Here is a 26,566-nt window from a genome sequence, read left to right on the forward strand (position 1 = left end):
AGAGCCAGCTACCTCAGGAACTATTTTGGAAACCTTGTATCCAGTTCTTAAGAAGATCTTTTTGTAAATTCTACCCGAGAGTCCTAATTCAGGGCTGGTTACAGAGTCTATCCCACCCAATTGTTCGTGTCCATGGGAACACAGATCACAATAGTTTTGGTGACGTTTTAGAATCTGCTCTCTTTCTTGCACAGAACCTACTTCCGGCTCGTGGTGATAGCTGGTATCCCCCCAGCAATGGATAAATTCGTCACCCGAACACCTCGTGTCCAAAACAGCCCTGAGAAGAAAGATCCTGGAGCCAAAACGTACAAGCAGGCCACGATTGAATCTCTGAAGGTGAGAGGGGACCTGGGAAGGGAGAAGTGTGCTTGCACTGTGGTAGCCCTGGTGCAGAGGGGACTGATAGTACACGACATCCTGTGCAGAGCTCCTTTCCAGTGCCCCTCCCCAAAGGATAAGGTACCCCCCACACCCCCTGTACATACTTCTATGGCTTATTAATTTCCATACCTTTACTACATTCTTCTGATTCTGGTTTTAAGGTATATTCTAGTAGCTGCTCTGACAGGCTCTTCACTACCTTTTTTTTCTTTTGCAAAAATGTCTGTTTTGACTATTAAAGGTGCCTAGGGTAGTGTAAATGGTTAACACACTCAGCTGCCAACCAAAAGGCTGGAGAGATATAGGAACCCACCAAGAGGTGCCTTGGAAGAAAGACCTGGCGATCACCATCTGACAAGTCAGCCATTGACAACCCTGTGGAGCACCATTCTACGATGGCTCTCATAGGGTCACTGTGAGCTGGACTTGACCAAATGGCAACTTTTCAAAGTTTTAAGCATCAATTGCTACAAACTCATTAAAGGCTGGGTCAAGGATACTATACTTTCATGGTATATTTATTGGCCATAACTCTGTCACGTGGGCTTTCCAGGTACTACTAAGACAGGACAGAATCTATGGTATTTTAATGGAACTCAATCTGGGGATTGATACAGAGTAGACAACCAACCAACCAGGTCCACCCTCACACATAACAACCCTATGGGGCTGTAAATCTTTACAGGAGCAGAAACCCTCATCTTCGTTCTGCTGAGTGGCTGGGGGACTCAAACTATTGCCCCTTTTCTTATTTTTAATATATATTTCTATTTCTCTCATTTCTGCGTTCAATTATTTTTTATTAATAATTAAATCATTTTATTGGGGGCCTGTACAACTCTTATCACAATCCACACATGCATCCATTATGTCAAGTACTTTTGTTCATTTGCTTCCCTCATCATTCTCAAAACATTTGCTTTCTACTTGAGCCCTTGGTATCAGCTCCTCATTTTTTCCGATCCCTATGCGCCCTCCCCTCCCCCATGAATCCTTGATAATTTATAAATTATGATTATTTCCCCTTTTCTTCTTGAACCTCTCCTGTTTCTCTGTTTCCTTTATCGGTTCTTTTTTTTCTCAGTTGGCCCCAGTGCCCGTCACGTTTCATGTATTTGGCCTTGGCCAAGGAGATCGTATCCATCACAAGGATTTCAATGCTGATGGCTCTCAAAGTTGCACCTCCAGCCAGGATCTCCGGGCTAAAGAAAATGTGTACAGGATTGTGATAACTAGAGGGTGTTCTGAGACCTTGATGTATATCGTCAGCTTGACTTCCCGGCTGATCCACCAGTCTCCCAGACACACCTTAGGAAACAGGGAGGGTCTGAGCAGAAGCCTTGGGTTCTAGGGTTTATGATGCCGCTGAGTGATCTTCAAGTCGGCCCCCTCTTCTGGACCTTATTTCCTCATCTATCAAATAGGGGTTAGAACTGCATCAGTGTTTCTTCACGGGGTACCGTTGTCTTTGGGGCAAGTGAATTCATCTTTTGGGGCGTACAGTGAGTTGTCGGATGTTTAGAATCCCTGTTCTCAGGCCCTGGATGCTAATCGCATCTTCTGTGTGATGACGGAAATTGCCCTTCTGAATTCCCAAGCAGCCCTTGGTTGCATCCCACTAGCACCTAGCTGTTCTGTAAAGTCTCCTAGCCTTAGAGTTCTGTGGCTTCATGATACACCTGCAAGTTTTTCACTCATCTCCACTCTGTCGCAATAGGCATTCTCAATGAGGGAGAGTGGTTGACAGATTGGTGGTATTGGGTTTTCTGGAGGAAAAAGGAGAGGACAGAAATTAGAGTTACACATATGCTCACACACAGACTCCCAATTCTTTTTTTAAAAAAATCATTTTATTGGGGCTCATACAACTCTTATCACAATCCACACATACATCAATTGTGTGAAGCACATCTGTACACTCGTCTTGTCCTTATCATTCTCAAAACATTTGCTCTCCACATAAGCCCCTGGCATCAGCTCCTCATTTCCCCCCTCGCTGTTCCCCCTCTCTCATGAACCCTTGATAATTTATAAATTATTATTTTGTTACATCTTAATACTGTCCAACATCTCCCTTCACACACTTTCCTGTTGTCCGTCCCTCAGGGAGGAGGTCACATGTAGATACTCACTTTGTCTTCAGCTATTGTGTCGGGAAGGTGTGCATCATGGAATGCCAGTTTAATAGATCAAAGTGTTCTTGCATTGAGGGAGTACTTGAGTGGAGGCCTCAATGTCAATCTGCTATCTTAATACTAAACCTATACATATATGCACATAGATCTATTTCCCCTTCCTCATATATAAGTATGTTTGATATGTACATGCCTTTATTTAGACCTCTATAAATGCCCTTTGCCTCCTAGCTCTTTCCTCTATTTCCTTTACTTTCCTCTTGTCCCACTGTCATGCTCAGCCTTCATTTAGGTTTCAATAATTACTCTTGGTCACATTACCCTTGGTAACGCCCTACCGGGCCTCCTGCACCCTTCTCACCACCGATTTGGATCACTTGTTGTTCCCTTGCCCCTGGGTTTGTTAACACCACTTCCTTTCCCCTGCCTCCCCCTTTCCTCTGTCCTCCCCAGAACCATCGGTCCCTTTGATTTCTCCTTCAGCTTGTTCATCCAGCCTGCCTTATTTAGACAGACCTGCAGAGATAATAACACGCAGAACAACAAGATAGAGCAAAACCAAGCAACAAAAGAAAACAAAACAAGTACAACATGAAGCCAATGACAGACTCCCAATTCTAATGCACCTCGCTCGCTCAACCTGTCTCTGCTTCCCTCAGTAGCCCCACTTGTACCCCATCTAAGAATCATTAGGTGAAAATAGCTTCTGTGGGGTGAAGATCCCGGAATCCCAATAAATAACAAGCATAGAGACTAACAATCCCCTAACATGGGGCACCCCTTCTTCCAAGCCTGTTCCTTATTTTCCCCGCACGTACATTTGCATCCATACATGCCAAGTAACTGGAGCTAGAAACCCGTGAGTCATTCTTTACTCTTTGTTCCCATGGATGCTGTCACTGTGAATGTATTTTGAATCTGTTTCTTTGATAGTTCACTCTTTCCTCCGTAGAGCGGGAGGCTTGTTGTTTCTCACTGGCCGCTCCGTGGGAGAGAGGTGATGGTACCTGCTCCCGTAAGGTGCCCGGCCTCCGAAAGCTCACCCATGAGCCGGAAGCACGCGTGGCGGGCTTCTGGTTTGTTTTCCCTGTAGTGAAGGAGCACTGAGAAGGATGGTGACCGCATGCTACTGCTGTTGGCCCACTTCTGCGGGCTAAGTGGTGTGCTGCTGGCTTCAGCTACATCAACTCTGTACATCTGACTAACAGCTCTGAACCAGATACTCAGGTGGGGACTCTCGGGCACAGAGAGTTCCGTAGCCAGCCCAAGATACGTAGATACAAGTGGCTGAGGAGGGACTTGAAGCAGACTAGATTTGAACACCATCCTGGCGCTTACAGCAGAGCCTTCTGAGTGCCAAACAGAAGCAGTGTTCAGGTAAAAATCTTAGACTATTAGGACCATTGACCTTTTATCAGTGTGTTATTGCTAGTAGTTTTTCTATAGCCTTATCACTCTCAATGAAAGTGATACTCAAATAGAATGTATGTAGTACACATTTTAATGGTAAAGGTTAACTTGCTTAATTTCTCTTTACTCCCTAAGGGGAAGTAATGCCTTCTGTTGGTTACAGTAAGAAGTGCATTTTTATTAAAAGATTCTTGTTTGGCAGTTCTTGTTATGTTGTTATATACCGTCCAGTCCAGTGGTTCTTAACCTGTGGGTCCCTTTGGGGGTCGCCTGATTAATGACAGTAGCAAAATGACAGTGATGAAGTAGCAACAAAAATAATGTTATGGTTGGGGGGGGGTCACCACACATGAAGAACTGTATGAAAGGGTCGCGGCATTAGGAAGGCTGAGAACCACTGGGCTAGTCAATTCCCATTTAGTGACCCTATGTACACTAGAACAAAACACTGCCCAGCTCTCCGCCATCTTAGCAAGCGTGGCTGTAGCCACGGTGTTAATCCATCTCATTGAGGATGTTCTTCTGTTTTGCTGATCCTCCACTTTCCCTTCTCCAGTGCCTGGTCTCTCCTGGTAACACATTCAGTGTATATGAGATGAAGTTTCTCCATCTTCACTTCTAAGGAGCATTCGACAGTATATCTTCCAAAACAGATCTGCTTGTGCCTGTAGCAGTCCCTGGTGTATATTCAATATTCTTGACCCACAGCTAGTTCATAGACATTAATTCTCCTTCAGACTTGCTTATTCATTGTTAGCCTTCACATGCGTCTGAGGTATGGCTTGGGCCAGGCATACCTTTGTCTTCCAAGTGACAGCTTTGCTTTTGAACGCTTGAGAGAGCTCTTCTGCAGCATATTTGCCCAATGCAATATGTCATTTGATTTTCCCTAGTTGGTTTTGTCAGACCTGATATTTCAGCAAAACAGGATGGTACCTGGGAGAGCACATCTTCTTTCCTGAGATAACTGTTCCACTACTTATAGCTTCACCATGGACACTTCTATCCCTTCCTCTTATTGCTCTACATAACTCAGGTAACAACTTGAAGTTTGGGGGCTCGCTGGACAGAAATAAGGAAACATGTCTTTGATGTATATTGAATTCTTCTGCTCTGTAACTGAGAGGAGTTAGGAGCCCTGGTTGCTTAATTGGTTACCTGTTGACCTGCTAATTATGAGGTCAGTGCTTCGAACCACCAGCTGCTCTGCGGGAGAAAGACAAGGCTTTCTACTCCCATAAAGAATTAACTGTCTAGGAAACCAACAGGAGCAGTTCTACCTGATCCTATTGGATCACACTGAGTCATCATTGACTCGATGGCAGTGAGCTTGGTTTTCTTTTATTTTTTTAAATATATAACATGGTTACTTTTCCTATTTGGGCTCTACATTTTCAGATCTCAAAACTGTGCTATACTTCGTCCTCCAGCGTAGAAAGAGCTTTGTTCAGTTATACCCACTGTGCACTGGGGTACTTAAGTAAAACATCATCCCAGCCCTCGAATTGCTTATAATCTGGTGGGAGAGCGAGTCTGGAGGCTACGTCTGTGCAGAAAGCAGAGACAGAGTAGCAGATCTGTACACTTTACAAAGGGCCCGGAACGGAAGTGTGGCCAAAAGTGATGGTGAGGGGGAGACAAGAAAGGAAGAATCTAAAAATATCAGTAGGTGCATGTCATGTGGATGAGGCAAAGGATGCGCATCCAGGCTGAGGGTGTGAGATACTGTGGTTTATTGAGGAAGCAACTAGTTTGGCAAATCTGGGGCAAAAGATGAGGCTACAAAAGACAGCAGGGGCCACATCATAGAAAAAGACTTTTATGCATGTGAAAGAGTTCAAACTTCTATCATTCCTTACGTTCAGTGATCTGATGTGTATCCCTCAACCTCATTCCCACTGTGTGCGATGCAGGATTCAATGCTGCAAATACAGAGCTGAACTTGAAAGCAAAAGAATGAAATTCCCAGGTGCCGGGCAAAGAGAGGAAACCCAAAGCCCTCCCTGTAAGTGGGAGCTGAACTGAGCAGTCCCTGTGACTATTGAACACGGGCCTGGGCTTTCGGGCCAGCATAGGGACCAAGTGATACAGCCTTGGGCCACATGACACGAAGCACCGGAACTGATCCTCTGCATCAGGCTGCACTGGACACGGGGCCGCCTCGTCTGTGGAAGAGGAATGAGAAAATTCTGTCTCTGGTCTGAGAAAGCAGCATAAAGGTTATAATCTTGGAGTTTGGGATAGAAAGCGTCAACTAATAATTACAAACACAAACTTCTGCATGATACATACATAGTGCAAATTTGAGCTATCTGCAAAACTGAAAAAGTAACATAAAAACTGGTCCAGAACTTGAGAAATCCAAAGAGTTTGGCAAGTAAAGGCAAAAGACATTTCACTGAAGACAATCTCCTTGAAGATGGACTAACTTGTGGTCGAACAGGACAGACAGCCGCCACACACAGTCACATGACCGGGAGGGCGAATGAGCAGAGCTCAGTAATAGAAAACGCTATCCTAAACCGTGGGGACAATCTCAGGAAGACTTTACATTTAATGTGTTAAAAATGTTCATGGAGGTAAAGGAATCGGAACTAAGGGGGAGGAACGAGATAGACTGAAGAGCGCACAGGTGCATATATTCTAGCAGAAACACAGAGCAGCTACAATCCATAACTACACAAATTGTGAGTTAGTAGCCTAGAACGGAGGAAATCACTCAGAATGTATCAGAAATAGAAAAGTTCACAAGGGTAAAGAAACCATGTACCTTTGGAATAGAGATTTCTGAAGTAGAATCTTAGCAGAAGGACACACGTGGAGAGTTCATTGAGCCTACCGCTTAGCATGTTAAGGGTAAACACTAAAATGAGAGTAGTAGAAAGTATAGCTTCCAAACCATCCAAGAAGAAATAAGTTTAAACAAAGGCTGTTGAAGAGAAGAGAAACTTTGTCTAGTTATATCAATAACTATAATAAATGCAAATAAAGCAGCCATGGGCTACTGAAAGCATGTGGTGCCAGGGATTACGTAACATGGCCCTTCTGAACCGTTTTGAACTTCTGGCAGCTCCCTGTTGATGTACTGTTTTAACAGTTCTTAAGTTATCTTTTGCAAAATTTTACTTGCACGGGATAGTGATCATTTTATTTGATCATTTCTGTTCTCTGTTGGGTCATCTTTCTTTGGAATGGGCATATAGATAGTTCCCTTTCAATAGGTGGCCAGGTAACATCTTCCAAATTTCCTGGCATAGTCCAATGAGTGCTTCCAGCTCTACATCATTTTTGAAGCATTTCAGTTGGTATTTCATGAATTCCTGGAGCCTTGTTTGTTTTTTAAAATCATTTTATTAGGGGTTCATACAACTCTTATCACAATCCATCCATCCATCCATTGTGTCAAGCACATTTGTACAATCGTTGCCCTCATCATCATCAAAGCATTTGCTCTCCACTTAAGCCCTTGGTATCAGCTCCTCATTTTCCCCTCCCTCCCCGCTCCCCCTTCCCTCATGAACCCTTAGTAATTTATAAATTATTGTTATTTTGTCATGGCTTACACTGTCCAACGTCTCTCTCTCTTCACCCACTTTTCTGTTGTCCGTCCCCCAGGGAGGAGGCTATATGTAGATCCTTATAATTGGTTCCCCCTTTCTACCCCACCTCCCCCCCCCTCTGGTATCGTCACTCTCCCCGCTGGCCCTGAAGGGATCATCTGTCCTGGATTCCCTGTGTTTCTCTACCAGTGTACATCCTGTCTATACCAGTGTGCATCCTCTGGTCTAGTCATATTTGTAAGGTAGAATTAGGATCATGATAGTGGGGTGGGGGTGGGGAAGCATTTAGGAATTAGAGGAAAGTTGTATGTTTCATTGTTGCTACACTGGACCCTGACTGGTTCGTCTCCTTCCTGCGACCCTTCTGTAAGGGGATGTCCCATTATTTACAGATCGGCTCTGGGTCCCCAATCTGCACTCCCCCTCATTTACAATGATATGAATTTTTGTTCTTTCATGCCTGATACCTGATCTCGTCGACACCTCATGGTCACAGAGGCTGGCGTGCTTCGTCCTTGTGGGCTTTGTTGCTTCTGAGCTAGATGGCCGCTTGTTCACCTTCAAGCCTTTAAGACCCCAGACACTATCTCTCTTGATAGCCAGGCACCATCAGCTTTCTTCACCACATTTGCTTATGCACCCATTTGTTTTCAGCGATCATGTAGGGAAGGTGTGCATCATAGAGTGCCAGTTTAATAGAACAAAGTGTTCTTTCATTGAGGGAGTACTTGAGTAGGGGCCCAAGGGAGCCTTGTTTTTACATGGTTTTAGTGAAACTTGGACTTCCTCCTCCAATACCATCAGTTACTAATCGTATGCTGCCTCTTGAAATGGTTGACTGTTGACCATTTCTTTTGCTACTCTTCTGTGTATTCCTTTCAGCTTCGATGCTTGCTTCTTGCATCTCTCAGTATTTTGCTCATGTGCTGGTGGTTAGGTGCTGCCGTATTGGTTCCGATTCACGGAGACTCTACAGCAGAACAAAACACTGCCTGGTCCTGTGGCACGCTCACAAGTGTTAGGTTGGCCCTCCTGTTTTCGACTGAAACAGAGGTTCCTCCTCTGTTTCCACCAAGCTTGACGTACTTTTCGAAGGCCTGGTTTCTCTTGATGATACCACCGAAGTATGGGAGACAGTCTCGCCGTCCTCGATTCTAAGGAGCATTCTGGTTGTACTTCTTTCAAGACAGATTGTTCGGTTTTCCTGGCAGTCCGTGGTACTGCCAGTATTCTTCACCAGTCCAAATGCATTTATTCTTCTCTGATCAGGCCCAATTGTCACATGCATCTGAGGTGATTGAAAATACCATGGCGTGGGTCAGGTGCACCTTAATCCTCAAAGTGACAGCCTTGCTCTTCAGCACTTTAAAAAGGTCCCAGGCAGCAGATTTGCCCAATTCCATATATAATTTGTTATCCATGAGTTTTGTTTGTAGATCCAAGCAAAATTAAATCCTTGACAGCTTCAACTTTTTTTTGTCATTTATTATGATGTGATAATTTTTTCCCACCCAGTAGTGAGACTGTTTTGTTTTCTTTACATTGAGTTGCAGTCCTTGATGAAGGAGGGCTACTATCGTGGTTGTCATCAGCAAGTGCTTCAAGCCTACCTCCCTTTCAGCCAGCAAGGCTGGGTCGTTTATGTCCTGAAGTTGCTAAGAAGCCCTACCGCCAGCCCTGATGCGCATTCTCCATCAGTCCAGCATCTCAGATTATTTGCTCAGCATACAAGTTGAGTAAGTCTGGTGACAGGACGCTGGATGCACACTTTCCCTGATGTTAAACCACACAGGATTCCCATGTTCTATGTCAGCGTCTGCCTCTTGGTCTCTACCCAGCTTCACCTTGAGCACATGAAGTGTTCTGGAGTTTTCATTCTTCTCAGTGTTGCCCATACTTTGTTAAGATCCACCCAATCAAGTGCCTTTGCACAGTCAGTAAAACACAAGTAAGCATCTTCCTGGTAGGCTCTGCTTTCAGCCAAGATCCATCAGATGTCAGCAGTTGTATCTTTCATGCCATGCCCTCTTCTGAATCCAGCTTGAATTTCTGTTGACTCCCTGTCAGTGTGCTGCTGCAAACATTTCTGAATCATCTTCAACAAAATTTAACTGTATGTGCTATTAATTTTGCTCAATAATTTCTGTATTCTTGTGGGTCACCATTCTTTGGAATATGGATCTCTTCTAGTTAATTGGGCCAGTAACTGTCTTCCATATTTCTTAACAGGCCAGTGAGCACTTCCAGTGCTTCATCAGCTTGTTGAAACATGTTAAACATTTCTTTGAATTGGTGTCTGTCAGTTCTTGGGGCCTTGGTTTGTGTTCATACCTGTAGTGCAGCTTGGGCTTCTCCCTTCACTATCACCTGCCACCTCTTCAGATGATTGAACACCGAACAGTTAGTTTTGGAACAGGGATGCTGTGTATTCCTTCGATCATCTTTTTATGCTTCTTCCATCATTCAAAAATTGCCCAGAGAATCCTCCAGTATTGCAACTCAAGGCTTAGGTTTTTTTCTTCAATTCTTTCAGCTTGAGATAGGATGAATCTATTCTTCCTTTTTGACTTTTTAATTCCAGGTCTTTTCACTTTTCTTTATAATATTCTGCTTTGTCTTTTTGAGCTGCCTTTTGATATTTTCTCTTTAGCTCATTATTTCATCCTTTCTTCTACGAGCTGTAGCTACTCTGCATTCAAGAGCACGTTTCAGAGTCTTTTCTGACACCCACTTTGATGGTTTCTTTTCTGTCTTTTGAATGCCTTTTTTGCTTTCTTCATATATGATATTCTTGATGTCACCCCCACAGCTTGTCAGTCTTCTGTCATTAGTGTTCCATGCATCAAATCTATTATGTCTGTTCTTCAGATTCAGGTGGGATATGCTCAAGTTCGTATTTTTGGCTCTTGTGGACATGCTTTAATTTTCCTCAGGTTCAGCGTGGACTTCAGCCCATTGATGTTCTACTCCACACTTGTTGGCCCCTGGCCTTGTGGTTGATGATATTGAGCATCATCAGGATCCAGCGAGATGAAATGAGTTTGACTGCTATGGAGGGATTTCATTGGACAAGGTCCACACATTTAGTCGTCATTTATGTGGTTGAAAAAGATATTTGCAAAGAAGCGTTGCCCTGTAGAATTCTATCCTGTGATTCCCAGCTTTGTTTCCGCCACCAGTACCATGTCTTCCAACTACTGAGTCTTTCTCTGTACTTCCAACTTTTTCATTGCAATCACCAGTAATTATTACTTATTATTGATAGAATGTTCCATCAATTTCTGACTGAAGACGATGGTAAAATTCTTCAGTGTCACTATCAGTTGACTTTGGTGGTTGGTATGTACACATGAGTAATAGCTACATTAACTAGTCTGCCAGCTTTGCTGAAACTCCAGTATCAAGAGCAACTGTATTTTTTAAAAATCGTTTTATGAGGGGCTTATACAACTCTTATCACAATCCACAGATCAACTGTATTTTGAAGAGGCAGTTCTTCCTCACTCTTATTTTGAGTTCCTTCCCATCTGAGGGACTCACTTTTCAGTGGCTCTTGTCCAGAAATGGGCCAGCTTTTCCTTCTTCTCCGTCTGTTCTTCGTGTAGAAGTTCCTCTACAATCTGCCTATCGTGGGTGACCCTGGTGGTGTGTGAAATATCAGCGGCACAGAAGTTAGCCTCACAGTAACGTGCAAGTCATCACAGGAGGACCAAGTGCAAGGGGAAGCCAGCCCCAGCACGTCATCACGGGGGCCGGTAGGTGCAATTGTACAGCGATAATAAGTAAAGATTATGGTAAAGTCATAGAGAGCATGAGAGGTAAAGGAGAGGTTGAAATAATGGAGTCAGACACATTTCATGGTAGCATGCTCACCTCAGCTTCACTTGGTGGTCCACGTGGAGAGAGAGAGAGAGATAATGCTAACCAAGGCTTTTCTGTTCTCTGGGGACATGCAAGCCCCCTAATTACAGGCGAAGACATACGTCACAGGAAGGGGTTGTGCTATAGGGAATACAGTAATGGGAGGGGGTGACCTAGGGGTATCCATGCAATAGGAAGAGGAGGGATTAGGGGTATACGCATGGCAAGATTGGCGGATCCTAGATACAGGATGGCAGCCTAACTTTGGATGTCACAGAGCCACAGGTGTGTTCTGTTCCCTGGCTAGCTGTTAGAGACCATTATCAGTAGGGTGTGAACTCCACCTACAGGAACCAAGGTAATGGGTGCAAGCCTCAGGGAGAAGTAGCCCATTTTCCCGGGAGGGAGCAGGGAGCACGCCCATTGGTGGTGGGAAGGGACAGCAGTCTGGCAGCTGATTGATTGCCTCAAGGGAAGTAACTTTTACCATTAGATGCAAGCACTGTCCCTATTCTAACATATTTGGGGGGGAGGACTTGGGAGAAATCTTTGTGTCCCGTCCCCCGCCCCCGTCCCCCCCCCAACTGACAGACAAGTAGGCAGTGGTTCTCCATCTTCCTAATGCCATGACCCTTTAATACAGTTCCTCATGTTGTGGTCACCCCCCAACCACAAAATTAGTTTCGTTGCTACTTCATCACTGTCATTTTGCTACTGTTACGAATCGGGCAACCCTGTGTAAGGGGTTGCGACCCACAGGTTGAGAACCTGCACTTAGGGCAAGAGATGTTAACAACACAAGGTAATTTATGTTCTGTAGATAGTTCTCAGCTTCCATATAAGATTAATTCCTGACTAATGTGAGCCAGGTTCAATTCTGACCAGTGTCATATGAGACAGGTTCACTTCCTGACATCTCTCAGCAGAGGCTTTTATGTTGCTATGTGATGCTGAATAGGTGTCAGTGAAGCTTCCAGACTAAGATGAGGAAGAAATGCCTGGAATCTGCTTTCATAGTCTGCCAATAAAGACTCTGGATCACCCTCGGGTAAATGGAGAACATGGCTGTTGCTGTTGTGCCATTGAGACGGTTCCAACCCCTAGCCACCGTACGCACCACAGAAGGAGACACAGCAGGTCCTACGCCAGCCTCACCATTGTCCCGATGCTTGAGCCCACTGTTGCAGCCACGCTGTCAGTCCATCTCCTTGAGAGCCTGCCTCTCCTTCACTGCGCCTCTCCTTTACCAAGCATGCTATCCTCTCCCAGGGACTGGTATCTCCAGACAACATATCCAAAGTACCTGAGATAAAGTCTCACCATCCTCACCTGGGTACCCTTCTTCTGGGATGCTTCTGTTTGTCCTTTTAGAGATCCATGGCACTTGCAATATGCTTCTCTAGCACCACAATTCACATGCATCAGTGATTCATGGGTCTTCCTTATTCAGTGTCCAACTTCGACATGCATCTGAGGCGATTGAAATTCCCATGACTTGAGTCAAGTGTATACCTTAGTCCTTAACAAGGACTTACTTTTCAATACTCTAAAGAGATCTTGAGCAGCACATTTACCTAATGCAACATGTCTTTTGATCTTTTGACTGCTGCTTCCATGAGCACTGATAAGGGATCTAAGCAAAACAAAATCCATGACAGTGTCACCCTTTTCTCCATTTATCATGGTGTCTGTCACCCATGGTCAAGCTGTGAGGGTTTTTGTCTTCTTCACTTTGATCTGCAATACACACTGAAGCTTTCCATTTTTCATCTTTATCAGCAAGTTCTTCAAGTCCTCCTTTCAGCATTCAAGGTTGGGTCATCTGCATATCTCAGGTTGCTAATAAGCCTTCCTCCAATCCTGATGCCACATTCTTCTTCAGATAAACCAGTATCTCGGATGTTTTGCTCAGCACACAGATTGAATAAATGTGGTGAGAGGCTACAAGCCTCTCGCACACCTCTCCTGATTTTGAGCCTTGCAGCGTCCTCCTGTTCCATTTGCATTGCTTCTTGATCCATGATGTACAGGTTCCTCGGGAACACAATGGAATGATCTGGAATTCCCATTCCTCTCCAATTATCCATAATTTGTTGTGCTCTCCACACAGTTGAGTGCTTTGGCCTGGTCAGTAAAACTGTCTTCCCGGTCTTCTCTGCTTGGCACCAAGATTCATGTGGCATTCATGTGCCATGTCCGCTTCTGAATTCAGCTTGGACCTCTGGCAGCTGCCATCTTTATTGGATGATCTGCTCTTTGCCTCCTAGTCTTTTCTCTGTTTTCTTTTACTTTCCTCTTGTCCCACCATCATGTTGGGCCTGCATTCGGGTTGCAGTAATTCCTCTTGGTTACATTGCCCTTGATCAATCCCTACCAGGCATCCTATGCCCCCCCAAAAGTCTTTTACAATCTTAAAAGAAAGAAAGATAAGCAAAGAAATATTGACCAAGTCCAGAGAGTCTGAAAGCCTGATTTGCATCATATCTGAACAGAGAAGGCTTCTGCTGGCCGTCACGTTTCTTCTTTTCCTAGCATCGATCCTAGGGAGTCAGGAGCCAAAGCAAACGAGCAGATTGTGGGGAGGAAGAGTGTTGAGCATGCCTTTCTCCTTCCGCCACAGCCTTTGAGCCTGGAAGCAGACCCCTGCAAGGGAGGAAGATGAGACTTTGCCAGGGGGTGGGGGGGGTGCTGGGGGGGCGGGGTGTAGCTTTATTACATGTGTACTTAATAAGTGTACCTCTGAATGAGTTTTCATAAATTGAACACATCTGTATCCCCAGCATGCAGATCAAGAGACAGGACATTATCAGAATGTGCCCCCTTCCCATCCATAGCCACCTTTTACCCCAGGGCAATAGATGTCTGAGACAAGATTTTCTTTTTTTTTTTTGGTCTCTGCTTGACCTTGCTTTTTTTTCCTTTTAATCATTTTATTGGGGGCTCATATAAATCGTATCACAATCCATACATACATCCATGGTATCAAACACATTTGTTGTCCTCATCATTCTCAAAACAGTTTCTTTCTACTTGAGCCCTTGGTATCAGCTCCTCATTTTTCCCCTCCCCGCCCTCTCCCTCATGGACCCTTGATAATTTATATATTATTATTATTATTTTGTCATGTCTTCAACACTGCCCAGTGTCTCCCATCACCCACTTTTCAGTTGCTGAGACAAGATTTTTTTTGTGATTATTAGAATCCCTTTTTTTGGTCTCCCAGTCTATTTTTTTTATATTCTTTGTTGAAATGATTTCAAAACTATAGAAAAGTTAGAACACATGTTCAATGACATCTACCCCGAACCCAGCAAAATTAGATGACACCCGGCTACCAATACTGATCTTTCAGACTGGGAACAGAGTGGGAGCAAAATGTGAACCAGAAGTTAAATATGAAAATATTTCGGACGTACTGGTCTGGTTGAAATGGAGATACTCTGCAAACCTTACATCAAAATGATTCCATCATGTCATCTTTTAGCTAAATACCAAGTTGATCAAAATAAACAAATAAACTGTGCCTGTAAGTACTGTGCTCCTGTGAATACGATCATCTGTCTGAGACCGCATGATCAGCATTTACTCGAGAGCAGAGACAGAAGGCCACGTGCTACTGGATAAAGAAGAGAGGCAGGTTGTGACACGTGCCGCCAAAGCCAGCGCAAATGTGTAGAGACTGTGACGTGGGAACTGTACTTCTGCGTAAACTGTCAAGAAGAAACAAATAGTTTATTATTAATTAAGCAGTTTCAACAAATGTACAAATGTGCTTGACACAATGGATGTATGTTTGGATTGTGATAAGAATTGTACGAGCCCCCAATAAAATGATTTTTTTTTAAAGTTGCAGGAGTACAAAGAATTACCTTATCCCCAGTTTCCTTAATTGTCGATAGGTTTATACCTAAAGGAAAGGTACGTCTCAGCTTGAAGGTGCGTCATTTCTTCTAGAAAGGGGACGAGGGCTACGAGCTTGGTGAAGGCTAGAAGGAGAGTTTGTAGTTTTTAAAAGTTTGTGTGAAACAGCAAAATGTCAGCTTCTATCATTTCTTCCTTACGAATGGTGGTGTCCTCTGCCCTTTGGGGTGTGGAGCCTCTTGAAAGCTTCAGACAAGAACGCGTTTGAGTGTCATCCTCCGGGAAGCGCTCTGTTGCAGTGTGCCTTCTCCTGTTGAAACAAACAGCGTTTTGTGGCATCTCTGCTCTCACCCCTTGCCTGTGAAGTGAGAGACTGAAGAGAACCCAACTAGAGGGTTGGCTCACCTCAGCATCCTTTTGCTTTCCTTATCCATCTGGCCCCTCGCTGCTAGGTGCCCAGTGGACTCTGACATGGCGAGATTCCAACTTGCAGTTTTCCTAATACATGCTCCTCGCTTCCTGGTTCGCCGTGAGCAGGGCCTGCGCGCAAGCACTTACCCATCAGTTGGGGCCGTCGCACATCCTGCGCTTTGGTTCCGGTTGGATCGGGAATGCGGTAGGAGCCCCATTAGCTCAGGTGAAGGCGGATGGATGTCTGTGTAATGACAATGTCCACTTTCCAAATGCCTTTTCTTTTGCCCAGAGAGTTGTGGTTATAGAAGACATCAAGAGATGGAAAACGATGCTGGAGCTGCCTGAGCAGACGAAAGAGAATCTAGTTGAAGCCTTACAAGAATTGAAGAAGAAGATACCCTCTAGGGAGGTGTTAAGGTCGACAAGGATAGGTATGTTCCTTCTGGATTGTGTGAGAAGTTTCTCTGTTTTGTCTCCTGCCTCCTTCTAGCCCCCCCCCCCCACCCAGTGATGCAAGCATTACGCTCCCTCCATGCCGGCGTGTCTCATAGTATCTGGGGTGAGAGACTGTTGTTCAGAAACTCTCCGTTGGTGGCAGGCCAATACTTTTGAAAGATACAGTGAAAATGGCTAGGTAAAATGAAGCAAACATGTTCAGCAGGCAAATCCCAAAATTTGATATTATCAGCTTCAGCAGATACAGAATTCACTCTTACAAATGGCCACAAGAGCTTCTCCGTGCTAGGTCAATGTCTGGGCAAACCTCACGGCTGCTCACTGGCCCTGGTCCGTGGGGAGCATTCTGAGCGGCCTCGTGTTGGAGGCTGAGTGTGCAAAAGTGGAAGGGACGTGTGCCCTGGCCTCGAGGGACAGAGGGCTTGAGAGAAGATACAGGCATGGGGACCCTCAGAGATTGCAGGTTCTGAGCAAGACCATGTCCGCCACACCCTGGAGACCTTGCTCACCTGGACAGGGCCGTGCGAGTGCAGGGGCCAGCAGGCATGGAAGCCCGGGGAGTGGCGTGAAGGCTTCCGAGAGGAGGGGCATGCCAGCTCAGCCCTGCGGCAGCCTTACCTTTTTGTCTGCAGTAGAAATAACTCGGAAAGTGTGGGTTTTCAAAACCATGATGGCAGCATCCTGTGCTATTGTAATGGTGGAGATACTTAAACGATAAACCAGAGACTCCGTTGCGTTGCCTTCTTAGTACAGTACACAACTGTGAATAATATGCAAGGGAGGTCCAACATGTGTTCCTCAAGCTGCTCCCAACTCCCCAGGGAGCCCAGGGCAGTCGTTCACAGCTGCTGCCTGCGCCCGCCCTCCCCGTGCAGCCACGGCCTCCTCAGCCTCCCCTTGACCTCTTGTTCCTGAGAAGCAGGAGAGGGAGCAGTGTCAGAGTGGCGCTAACAGCTGGGAAGAGCCATGTGAAATTCCCGGAGGGCCCCCCAAGAGTCTTGAGAATTGCACCCCTGTAATAGAAACCAGAATCTGAGAAAATTGGATGCTTAAAGAACATAAAACCTTATCCCTGTACCGGAGGAGAGTCTCCCATCTGCTGCTGGATTTTGTCTCTATAGGTTGTGGCCACTAGAGGGCAGTAAGACCATTCAGATGAGCAGATACGTTATTTCAACTGGTAGAGGGGACTCATGTTTAATGTGATAGCATATAGATAGACATGTGTATGTACAGGTTCATATGTAGGTACACTCCACAAATACCACAGATGAGCAGGTCAAAAAGGCCAACATAAAGGCTAGAATGATACCCAAATGCAGATCTGTACAAACGCATACAGAGATCACCGTTTGTAAAAACCACCTCTCTCTGCCTGCAGCCCAGTTGTGAATACGCTTTTCCAGAATGGGTGTGTCTGGTGTTGGAGGTTTCAATTCCAGGATTAGAATGAACCCACGGCTAGGAGGCCTGACTTAGGAGGAACTGGAAGCCATTCAACTTTTGAGTCTTGATCCTACCCTAAGCCCTGACTAAACCCAAGGTTATAAGGAAAACAGGGATTTTACGATTCCTTTATAGTTACATCAGTTGCTATGCTAAAGATTTCTTTTGGATTATTGCCTGAGACTGTTTACATTCTTCAACCTTTTAGCCTTCCTGCCTGTCCCCAGCCTGTAGGTTGCAAGGGACAAATATTTACTGCGTGCCTTTTTTGTGCCAGGAGCTGTTTGAGCATACTAATGAAGGATGCAGATAGTGTTCTGGTCTCTTTTGGAGCCTGCAGTCCACTGGAGAGAGAGACGGTTTTACAAGGCGTGACCCTGCAGCGCGATGGGGTTTCTGATGAATGGGAGGGAAGCCGGCTGAGGGAGTAGAGACGAGGCTGTTGAGGAATGTCAGGCAGGGGGCCCATCGGGTGAGCGTGTTCAGAGGACTGGCAATGGGAACGACCGTGGCACGTTTCAGAGACTAAAAGTAGTTTGGTGTGTCTGAAATGTCCTATGCTGGAGACAGCGTGTGACAAGTAATAAGCCTGGAGAGACAGGTAGGGCCGGATGAAAGGCCTTTTGTAAGCCATTCAAAGCTGTTTGAGCTGGACACGTGCATTCATTGTCTGTTGCTACATAGCACACTGCCCCACGTTTAGCAACTTAGGGCAATATTTGTTATCCTGCACGGTCCTTACGGTCTGAAGCACAGGAACAGTTTCTCTTAGTGGCTCTGCTTACCACACGTAGGGCTGTGGTGTGCTCAAGACTTGAGACGCGGCTTCGCTAGACGGAGACCTGAGCTTGCCATGCAGGCGTCCGCTCAGGACCGCATGTGCTGCCTGGCGCCTGGCCTTCCCCACCCTCCCACACGGGGGGCTGGGAAGCAGGAGGACCACCAAGATGGCAGCCTTGGTGGCATTTGTAATGTCATCTCCGAAGCGACGTCCCGCCACTTCTGTGTGTTTTCCAGTCACACGATCAGCCTGGCACAATGGGGGAAGCCGCTACACAGGCTGTAAGCCCCGGCGGTAGGGATCATGAGAGCCAGGCTTATCAGCTGGCTCCTCCAGCATGATGTCCTTTTACTTATCCTAGATATATGATGCATCCGGGGAGAGTCCTGCAGCTTCCTGCTCATTTGTAGAAAATTCACCGCCGCTATCTTCAAAATCCCTCGTTTCACTCTCTCCATTCCCCCCTCCTGACCGCTATCTCCCACAGCCCTTACTTTGTCACACTTTGTATTTCCTGCCGTGTAGCATTCTGGGTAATTTCTTCTGATAGCTCTTACACGCCATGAAATCTCTCTTTAAGTGAATCAATCTGATAAATTCATTAAAATCAGAGTTTAATTTGCTGTTGAGTCAATTCATTGAGTTTTTTAAAAATCAATGTTTCAGTTTTAGAAGGTTCCCTTTTTTCCTCTTCACTCTGTATCTTTTAAATGGTCTTTGCACATTCTATGATAATGCTCTTTATTTAAACACTTAGTGAGTAGTTGTTCTGTTTTCTTACATGACAGTTCTAATATTTGCAGTCTTTGGGGGTCAAAAACTGTTGTTTATCGTTTCTGCTGACCGTTGTCAGGCTTGCCTTCCCATATGCTGGCTGATTTTTTAAAATTGTGAGCTCAGTATTTGATTTTAATAAAAAAACATGCCGTGCGGCTGAAGTGATGTGCTTCCCTCCAAACAGAATTTGCTTTTTCTTTTGTTTCTGTTTGACATCAGGGATCACCTGATCTGGAGTACTAAACTCACCCCCTAGGGAGCCCAACGCTGCTCTCTCACCACTCAGTCATTGTCCTGAGGCAGTTCCGCCTCGGGGACCCTATGGGACAGCATGGAGCTGCCCTGTGATTTGCAAGGCTGTCAGCCTCCCTAGCAGAGAAGCTGGTGGGGTTCACCTGCCAGACTGCAGTCAGGCGCTCAGTGTAGAATCCCCGTGCCACCAAGACTCCTCGCAGAGACGGTAAGCATAGAAGTCTGCGCCATCCTCAGCAGATAGCTAGAAATCGACGGTTGGAAACATGCTTGCCCTGGGAGAATGTATAAGCAAAGCAGAGAGCCAAGTTCAGAATTTCAAAGTCCATCCATAGGTAATAAGCCTCTGAAGACAGAGCATGAAAAGGGAGCAAGAGGGAATGTCGTCATGGAAGAGGAAGGAAGCGTGGTAGCGGTGAGTCAGCAGCGCCTAGGGCTGCCAAAAGGCCAAGTGAGGCGAGTCTAAAAATTGCATACTGGCTTTTGCAAAGGAATGTCATTGAGGATCTTGGTAAGGACAGCTCTAAAGTCAAGGTTAGGGTCAGAAGCTGGAGGAGTGAAGGGCTAGTACGGAAGTGAACCTGAAAATGGCTCCTTTAAGAAGTCTTGTATTATCAAGAGATGGGGCAAGGGGAGGGCACCAGAAAGGGAATGGGAGATTGAAGGAACTGCTGATCTTTAAGATGGGAGCAAATCAAACTACGTTTGAATGCTAGCATTCAATAGGATGAGAGGTAGTAACAGTACAGGAGGAAGATGGCGGAGTGGGGATCTGAACATGTTAAGACTTGATGGACAAAATGAAGATGAGGAGTAGCAAGAACCCTAGATCATCCCCCCAATCCGTGCTTCTTTCATCCTGGATTCATTCACCTCCTGCATTCACCATGCACTGAACACCTCCCATGGCCTGGGCTGTGTTTGAAGGAGCTCACTTAGCACTTGTGTGCAGAAGACTGTAGGAATACAAGGAAGAGCTACTGTTTCTGCTTGTGTGCATTGGGAAGGGTTTTTATTCGGGAAATGGAATTTCGCTAGGTCCAAATGGGATCATGCTTACTGTAGGCAGACATGGAAAGGCCAAAGGCTTGAACCGCCTGGGCACAGCCTGGCTCGGATGCATGGCTGGGGTGAAAGAGTGGGTAGAGATGCGGCCTGATTATAAGGGAGCTTAAAAACTGGCCAGTAGAACCTGGAGTTTATTTTCTTCTTCAGGCAATATCTTTTAGCAGCTTATGAGCACTTCCCATTTGGGGGTGGGGGTGGGACCGCTATTAGAGCCTCTTCATGTGTTTAAGCTGGAGAGAAATGTGATGGTTTCAGTGGCCAGGAGAATGTGGAGGGAAAGGGCACCACTGGAGGATGGGGAACAGATAGGCAGTCATTCAGACAGGCATTGAGCTCATATTTATCGAAAACCTACCACGTGCCAGGCTCTGTGCCAGCTGCCTGTAGTCAAAACAGATAAAAAGCCCTGCCCGTGTGAGGGAGACCCTCCTTCTAGCGAGGGAGACAGGCAGTAAAGAAGAAGCATAGCAAGGAAATTGTGTCGTATGTTCTCGGATAATAAGTGCTATGGGGGAAGGGCCGTTAAGCAGGTTGGGAGCGATGATGAGTGGCGTTACGGGGAGGGCCGGAGCGGGCCTCATGAAGAGAGTGGCACTGGGGCAAAAGCTGCAGGAGGCGAAGCGAACCAGGAGGAAGAGTTCCGGTTCCGGTCATTGTGAGACACGGTGACAGCAGGGAGACTGAGGGACATGGAGAAGAAAGAGCACCGCCGAGACCTCACCAGGGAGAGTGGAGACCTCACCAGGGAGAGTGGGCCCAATTTACAGAGCAAGGGTGGACTGGAGGTGCGGAAGGGGGACAGCCAGGATGCCTCTCACACGGTGTTGTTCCCCACGGGCTCTTTCTGCCTGCAAGCGCACGCACGTGCCCCCATGCCCTGTCACTTTTCCAGACATTCCTTCCTTTCCCAATTTCCGTACCAAGTCATTGCCACGAATGGTGGCCCAGGTCTGCCGTATATTCACCAGATTAATGTTCTCGCTCTTTTGTAGCATGTCTTTGTCCGGTCGGTGTGGCGCTCTCTGCCTGTGTGAGTGAATGTTCCTGAAAGTTTGGTCTTAGCACCAGCCCCGTCGTTCTTGTCCTGTCCCTGTGGAGTTTAATCTGTACACGTCAACAGTTCACGTCTTGCGGTCTGAAGCCGCCCTATCCTTGTGTAATGTCCTTTTCCCCACAGTGGGTCCAATTCTCTACTGGCTAACTTAGTGACACGCTCACTACTTATTACCTTATGCCCAGGAGGGGGATTTATAAACACTCTGTCAGGGAGTGAAAATGATGTCTCTCACGTGAACCAGAGACATACATCAACCATAGATACATGAATGGAAGTGGGGCTCCCCCTTGATTCTAGCCCCAGTCCATGAGTGGTTAGTTCTTACGACGTGGGCCTGCTCGATACTCGCCCTCATGCAGAGATCACCGAAGGCGCGCGCTGCAGCCAAGTGGTGAAGAAGTCAGATGGTGCCCAGCTGTCAGGAAGAGGAGCAGCTGGCATCTTAGAGGCGTGTATTAAAACAAGCAGCCATCTAAGTGAGGTGTCAAATAAGCCGCGTGGGCTTAGATACACCAAGAAGGCCACCAACCTGTGTGATCCAAGGATTGTAAATAATAAAATTCAAATCCGAAGAAGGGAATGGTTATCAGAACTAAGAACTCCTGATGTGCTGCATAAGCCTGTGAATGCAGTGGAAGCCCCAGACCCACTTGCAGGGTCCCCACATGGAGGACGCCTCCCCAGGAATGTCAGCAAGCTGCATGTCAGTCAGGGAGCATTGTAAGGTCGGTTGTGGCAGGTGACGTTCGGTTAAGATGCAATGACTGCTCACTTAATCTCCCTTTTAGACCATCTTAAAGTCTCGGGGTTGAATAGTTTCTGCTTTCTTCTCATTTGAGGTTTTTCTTCAATGTCCAGTCATTGTTGCTAGGTTTTTGCTTGTTTACTTCCTCTTTGTGTCTTGAGTGATTTTCCATACATGAAGTCCAGGTAGGGTAGATCCAGAGAGACCGTCGTAGCTGGATTGGTAATTACCCACAGGAATGACGGGGGGGGGGCGTTTGGGGGGGAATGCAGAGCTAACAACAACACGAGAAGAAAATGTTCTGAAATTGATTGTGGCGATGATTGTACAACTCTTCTTGATACAAGTGAACAATGAAATTGTATGATATGTGAAGTATATGCCAATTAAAAATAGTACTAATTGCTACTCACAACCCCCACTTCCTGACCTCCCACACCCTCAGTAGACCTTCCCACCCCGGCTTCTCCCAGCACCTCTAGTGATAGTTCATCTCCCCAGAGCTGCGAACCTGAGCCCAGGGAGTGTTCCCTTTGAAGTTGACTATAAAGCGCACTGATCTAGTTACCCATTCTGTATCGATGTTGGAAAAGTGTGTTTTCTTCATAGCCCTTATCTCAGTTTGTACTTTCTTATTTGATTGTTTGCTTCTTTATTTTTTTATTTACAACACTGTACTTCATGTCAGCAGGGACCGCGTCTATTTTATTCACAAAATATATTTCAAGCCTTAGTGGGATGCCCAGCAGGGGCTCAGGAAATACTCAATTGAGGAGTGAGCCAGGACAAAGAAGGCGCATCCCCGTCTCGTGTGTTCCTGGGTTTCCTGCCGTCCTCTGTCCCTTCACTTCTTGTTGCCTGTCCTCGGGCGGACGCTTCCTCCTCAGCCCGGACCGCGCCTTTGGGACCCAGGGAGCTTGTGCACAGCCCCACTTCCACGAACCCTTCAGCCAGTGACTGTTGAATGTACATCCCCTGTCCAGATCCAGTTGGTCACGTTAGGGTTTTTGAAAGGGTTTCTCCAATTTCCATCACGACCATTTTCTTAACGTCTTATTGACTCAGTAGGTGAAAGTTGCATTTTGTTTTTATTTGCGGCATAAGTTGAATTTTTATCCGTGTGTTTATTGGTACTGTGTGCGTGTGCGTGTGTGTGTGAGACCTCAGTGTGTGTGTGCGTGCGTGTGTGTGTGTGTGTGTTGACCTCAGAGCCGGGAGGAGAGCCCCGGTTTCCTGGTTAGCAGCCTGCCATTGGGCCTGGGCTCATATCCAGCCATATGGACCGCCGTTGGACCACTGTATGGCTTCTGCCAAACGCTTAAGCTTACTTCCTTTAGATCACTATGTAGTGTCTTTTTCCTTCTGTACCCCAAGTTTGGGTTTTCCCCTAGTAGCCTGTTTGAGTCAACATTCCGAGCATTTTGTTCTGACATAACCTCTCTCGGTGGAAATATCCAGTAAGCAGTTGTACACGTAGGGTTCAAGCTCATGAGAAATTAGGCTGGAATACCATTAGGAACTCATTTGCCAAAAAGCAGTGGCTTCTGAGTGAAGGAGAAGAACTGAGGGCCAAAAGCCTGGCCTGGGGGAATGTGTGTGCCGCGGAAGTGGGCGGAGGAGGAAGGCTGGCTGCTAAAGAAGGTGGAGAGAGACGAGGGCGGGCCAGTGCAGTGGCATGAAGGCCAAGGACGAGGGCGTCTTAAGGGGCAGAGGAAGTAGGTGGTCTCAAGTGGTCTGGGTTGTTGGACTGAGCAAAAGTCTTTAAACCTGGCAATTGTGGACCTTCTCCAAGGAAGCGCCTTTACTGGGGGCCAGCAGGCATACCGGACTGAGAGGCGGTGGAGGAAGGTAGGCCTTGCACTACCAACCTGGTGAGCGCACATTCCACTTTGCAGTACTCAATGTATGTGCATATGCATATATAGATTTGGGGAACCGTTTTGTCAGTCATAGGCGTCTGATTTCAGAGATGCCTGTTTTTCATTGGGATGAATCAATCACAGCACCCAAACACTTGAACCTAAGCTAAGTATGCCTTCACCCCTGTGACCTCATTGGCTCCACGTCACAACTCCATACTGCCAACGTTATTTTCTCCATTTTACAAGTGAGGCTTAGGGTGCTTCTAGTAACTTGTCCCACATTAGATGACCACATACACTACGCTGCGCCACCTCTGGAAACCAAAGCTGTCCCGTGGCTGCTAGCAAGCTCTTACTTATCCTTCAAGACCCACATGAAGCCAAAAATGTCTGTTGGCTGAATAAAGGAATCACTGAGTGAGCGAGCGAGTGAGTGAGTGAGTGAGTGAATCAGGAAAAGGGCTTGAGAGTTGATTCGCCCGTGGGCACAGGATAAGTTAGTGGGAAAGGCCTTTCAAAGAGCCCTTTAGTCTCATTGTCCAATAGATTTCCATTGTGTCAGTCTCCTGAACTCCATGTAGGCCCTGCACTCATTTCCTACTGCTACCATGCCAAATGACTGCAGTCATGGTGGCTGAACACAATACACATGGGTTATCTTACAGTTCTGTCGGTCAGAAATCCAATCCCACTGGACTACAGTCAGCTTTTAGCAGGGTTCTGTGCCTCCCAGGAGACTAGGAAAACTTCACCTCTGTCCCTTTCTCAGCTTCTTGAAGCCACCTGTGTTCTTGGCTTATGACCTCCTTCCTCCAGACCCCAAACTAGCAGTGATAGACCAAATCTCCTCACATTGCATCTCTCTGGTTCATTTTTCTGCCTCGTCAACCATGATTAAGAACTCGTAAGATTAGATTTGACACACCTGGATCATTGAGGGTGTTTCCCCCCATCCCAGCCCCTAACCTTAACCACATCTACAGACCCTTACCTAGCCATTAAGGTACCATGATCCTCACAGGCTCTACACGTCTTGAGGGGGTGAGGGGCAGGGGAGGGGTGGAGACTGTTAGTTTGTCTGCCAACTCAGCTCACTCTTAGTGACCCTATAGGACAGGGTAGAACGGCCCCAGTGAGAAGAAAGCCTCATCTTTCTCCGTCAGAGCAACTGGTGGTTTCGAACTGTGGACCATAGTCCAACATGTACCGCTATGCCACCAGAGCCCCCACATTATGCCTTGCTTTTAGGGTTCTGTGCCCTTGTGCAATCGACTCTGGGCGCCGCTCCTCTCTGCTGGAGTCATTCTGAAGACTGAGACATTGAATTGTCTTCTTGGTGGTGTTCCCTGGGCCCTTTCCCGGCTGAACGAACGCCCTGTGGGGCTTCGTGAGCGCTCTCTTAGGACCTGCAATGCTGGAGGGTGTTTGTCTAGGGGCCTTCCCTGTACCTGGAGCTGCCTACGGGCCAGTCCCTGCAGGTGGACAGTATGCTGGTAGAGTGGAGGGGCGGCGAAAAAGAGAAACGCTTGGCAAGATGGGTGGACACAGTAGCTGCATCGTGGGTGGGCTCAGGCCTGGGACGCGTGAGAGGGGGACACAGGACTGGGCGGTGTTCTGTTGTGCACTGGCCGCCGTGGGTCACAACCGACTCCCTGGCCTAGGACAGCAAAGCCCCTGAGTGCAGGGCAGGCTCTCCCTCAGCATCCCCTCCCGAGGCCACGCCCAGGGCCCCGTGCCCACCAAGCCTTCACTGCTGTTTGTTCAGGGAGTTGAAAGACCCAGGGCTTTTGACTTCCATGGGAAGCCCAGCCAGAGGCTCTGCTTCCTTTAAAATAGAAAATGACCCTGCAGATCATTAACTTCTTTAATGTAGCTATTGGCCAGCCTGTGACCTTGGGAAAGGGTCATGGAATCTCCTTTCCTTTTTTTTTTTCCTTTCTTCCTCCGCTGCATCCTGAGGCGGCAGGACTGTGTGGTGGCCAAGGGTACTAGAGTCCAGAGGGGGAAACGCGGACTCTGGTAGGCAAGCCACTTCAGTTTAAAACTTGTGCTTGCTTCTTGCAAGTTGCTTAACCTCGCAGCCCCTACCTCATTTTCTCGCCTGTAAAAGGAAGCGTACTACTAGTACTGCCACGCGTCGTCGTCGGGAGGGCCCAGTCCCTGCAGGAGGACATTGTCGGGGTTGGTAAAGTGGACTGTTAGCAGCAGAGGCGACATGGATTGACTCGGAGACTGCCCCATGGGCTCAGCCCAGCAAAGACGGTGAGGATGGCGCCGCACCTGGCAGTGCTCCGTGGGGTTGTCCAGGTGGGTGCCAGGAGTCGGAGCTGACTGAGTGGCACCTTACATCACAACCTGGTGGAGCTGTTCTGAGGATTAACGGAGTGTAGGATATGATCATCGTAATGACAAGTACAATTAGCGCCAGGAAATTCCATTTGTGGTCTCAGTGTAGGAGTCTGCCTTAAGAAAGGGATTTCCCAGACACCTCTCCTCG

At 46.8% G+C, this 26,566-nt stretch overlaps 1 protein-coding gene across 2 annotated transcripts in view; it reads left to right on the forward strand.

Annotated features, from left to right (window-relative positions):
- TCEANC2 (transcription elongation factor A N-terminal and central domain containing 2) overlaps nt 1-26,566 on the forward strand; it is a 47,279-nt gene that overhangs the window by 1,071 nt on the left and 19,642 nt on the right. For both annotated transcript variants that reach the window (XM_075556539.1, XM_075556530.1), the window contains exons 2-3: nt 195-339; nt 15,915-16,056. In XM_075556539.1, coding sequence (XP_075412654.1) covers nt 238-339; nt 15,915-16,056 — 244 coding nt within the window. In that variant the 5' untranslated portion in view covers nt 195-237. The remainder of the gene's footprint in view (nt 1-194; nt 340-15,914; nt 16,057-26,566) is intronic.

This window comes from Tenrec ecaudatus, chromosome 1 (genome assembly GCF_050624435.1).
Source record: "Tenrec ecaudatus isolate mTenEca1 chromosome 1, mTenEca1.hap1, whole genome shotgun sequence".
NCBI lineage: Eukaryota > Metazoa > Chordata > Mammalia > Afrosoricida > Tenrecidae > Tenrec > Tenrec ecaudatus.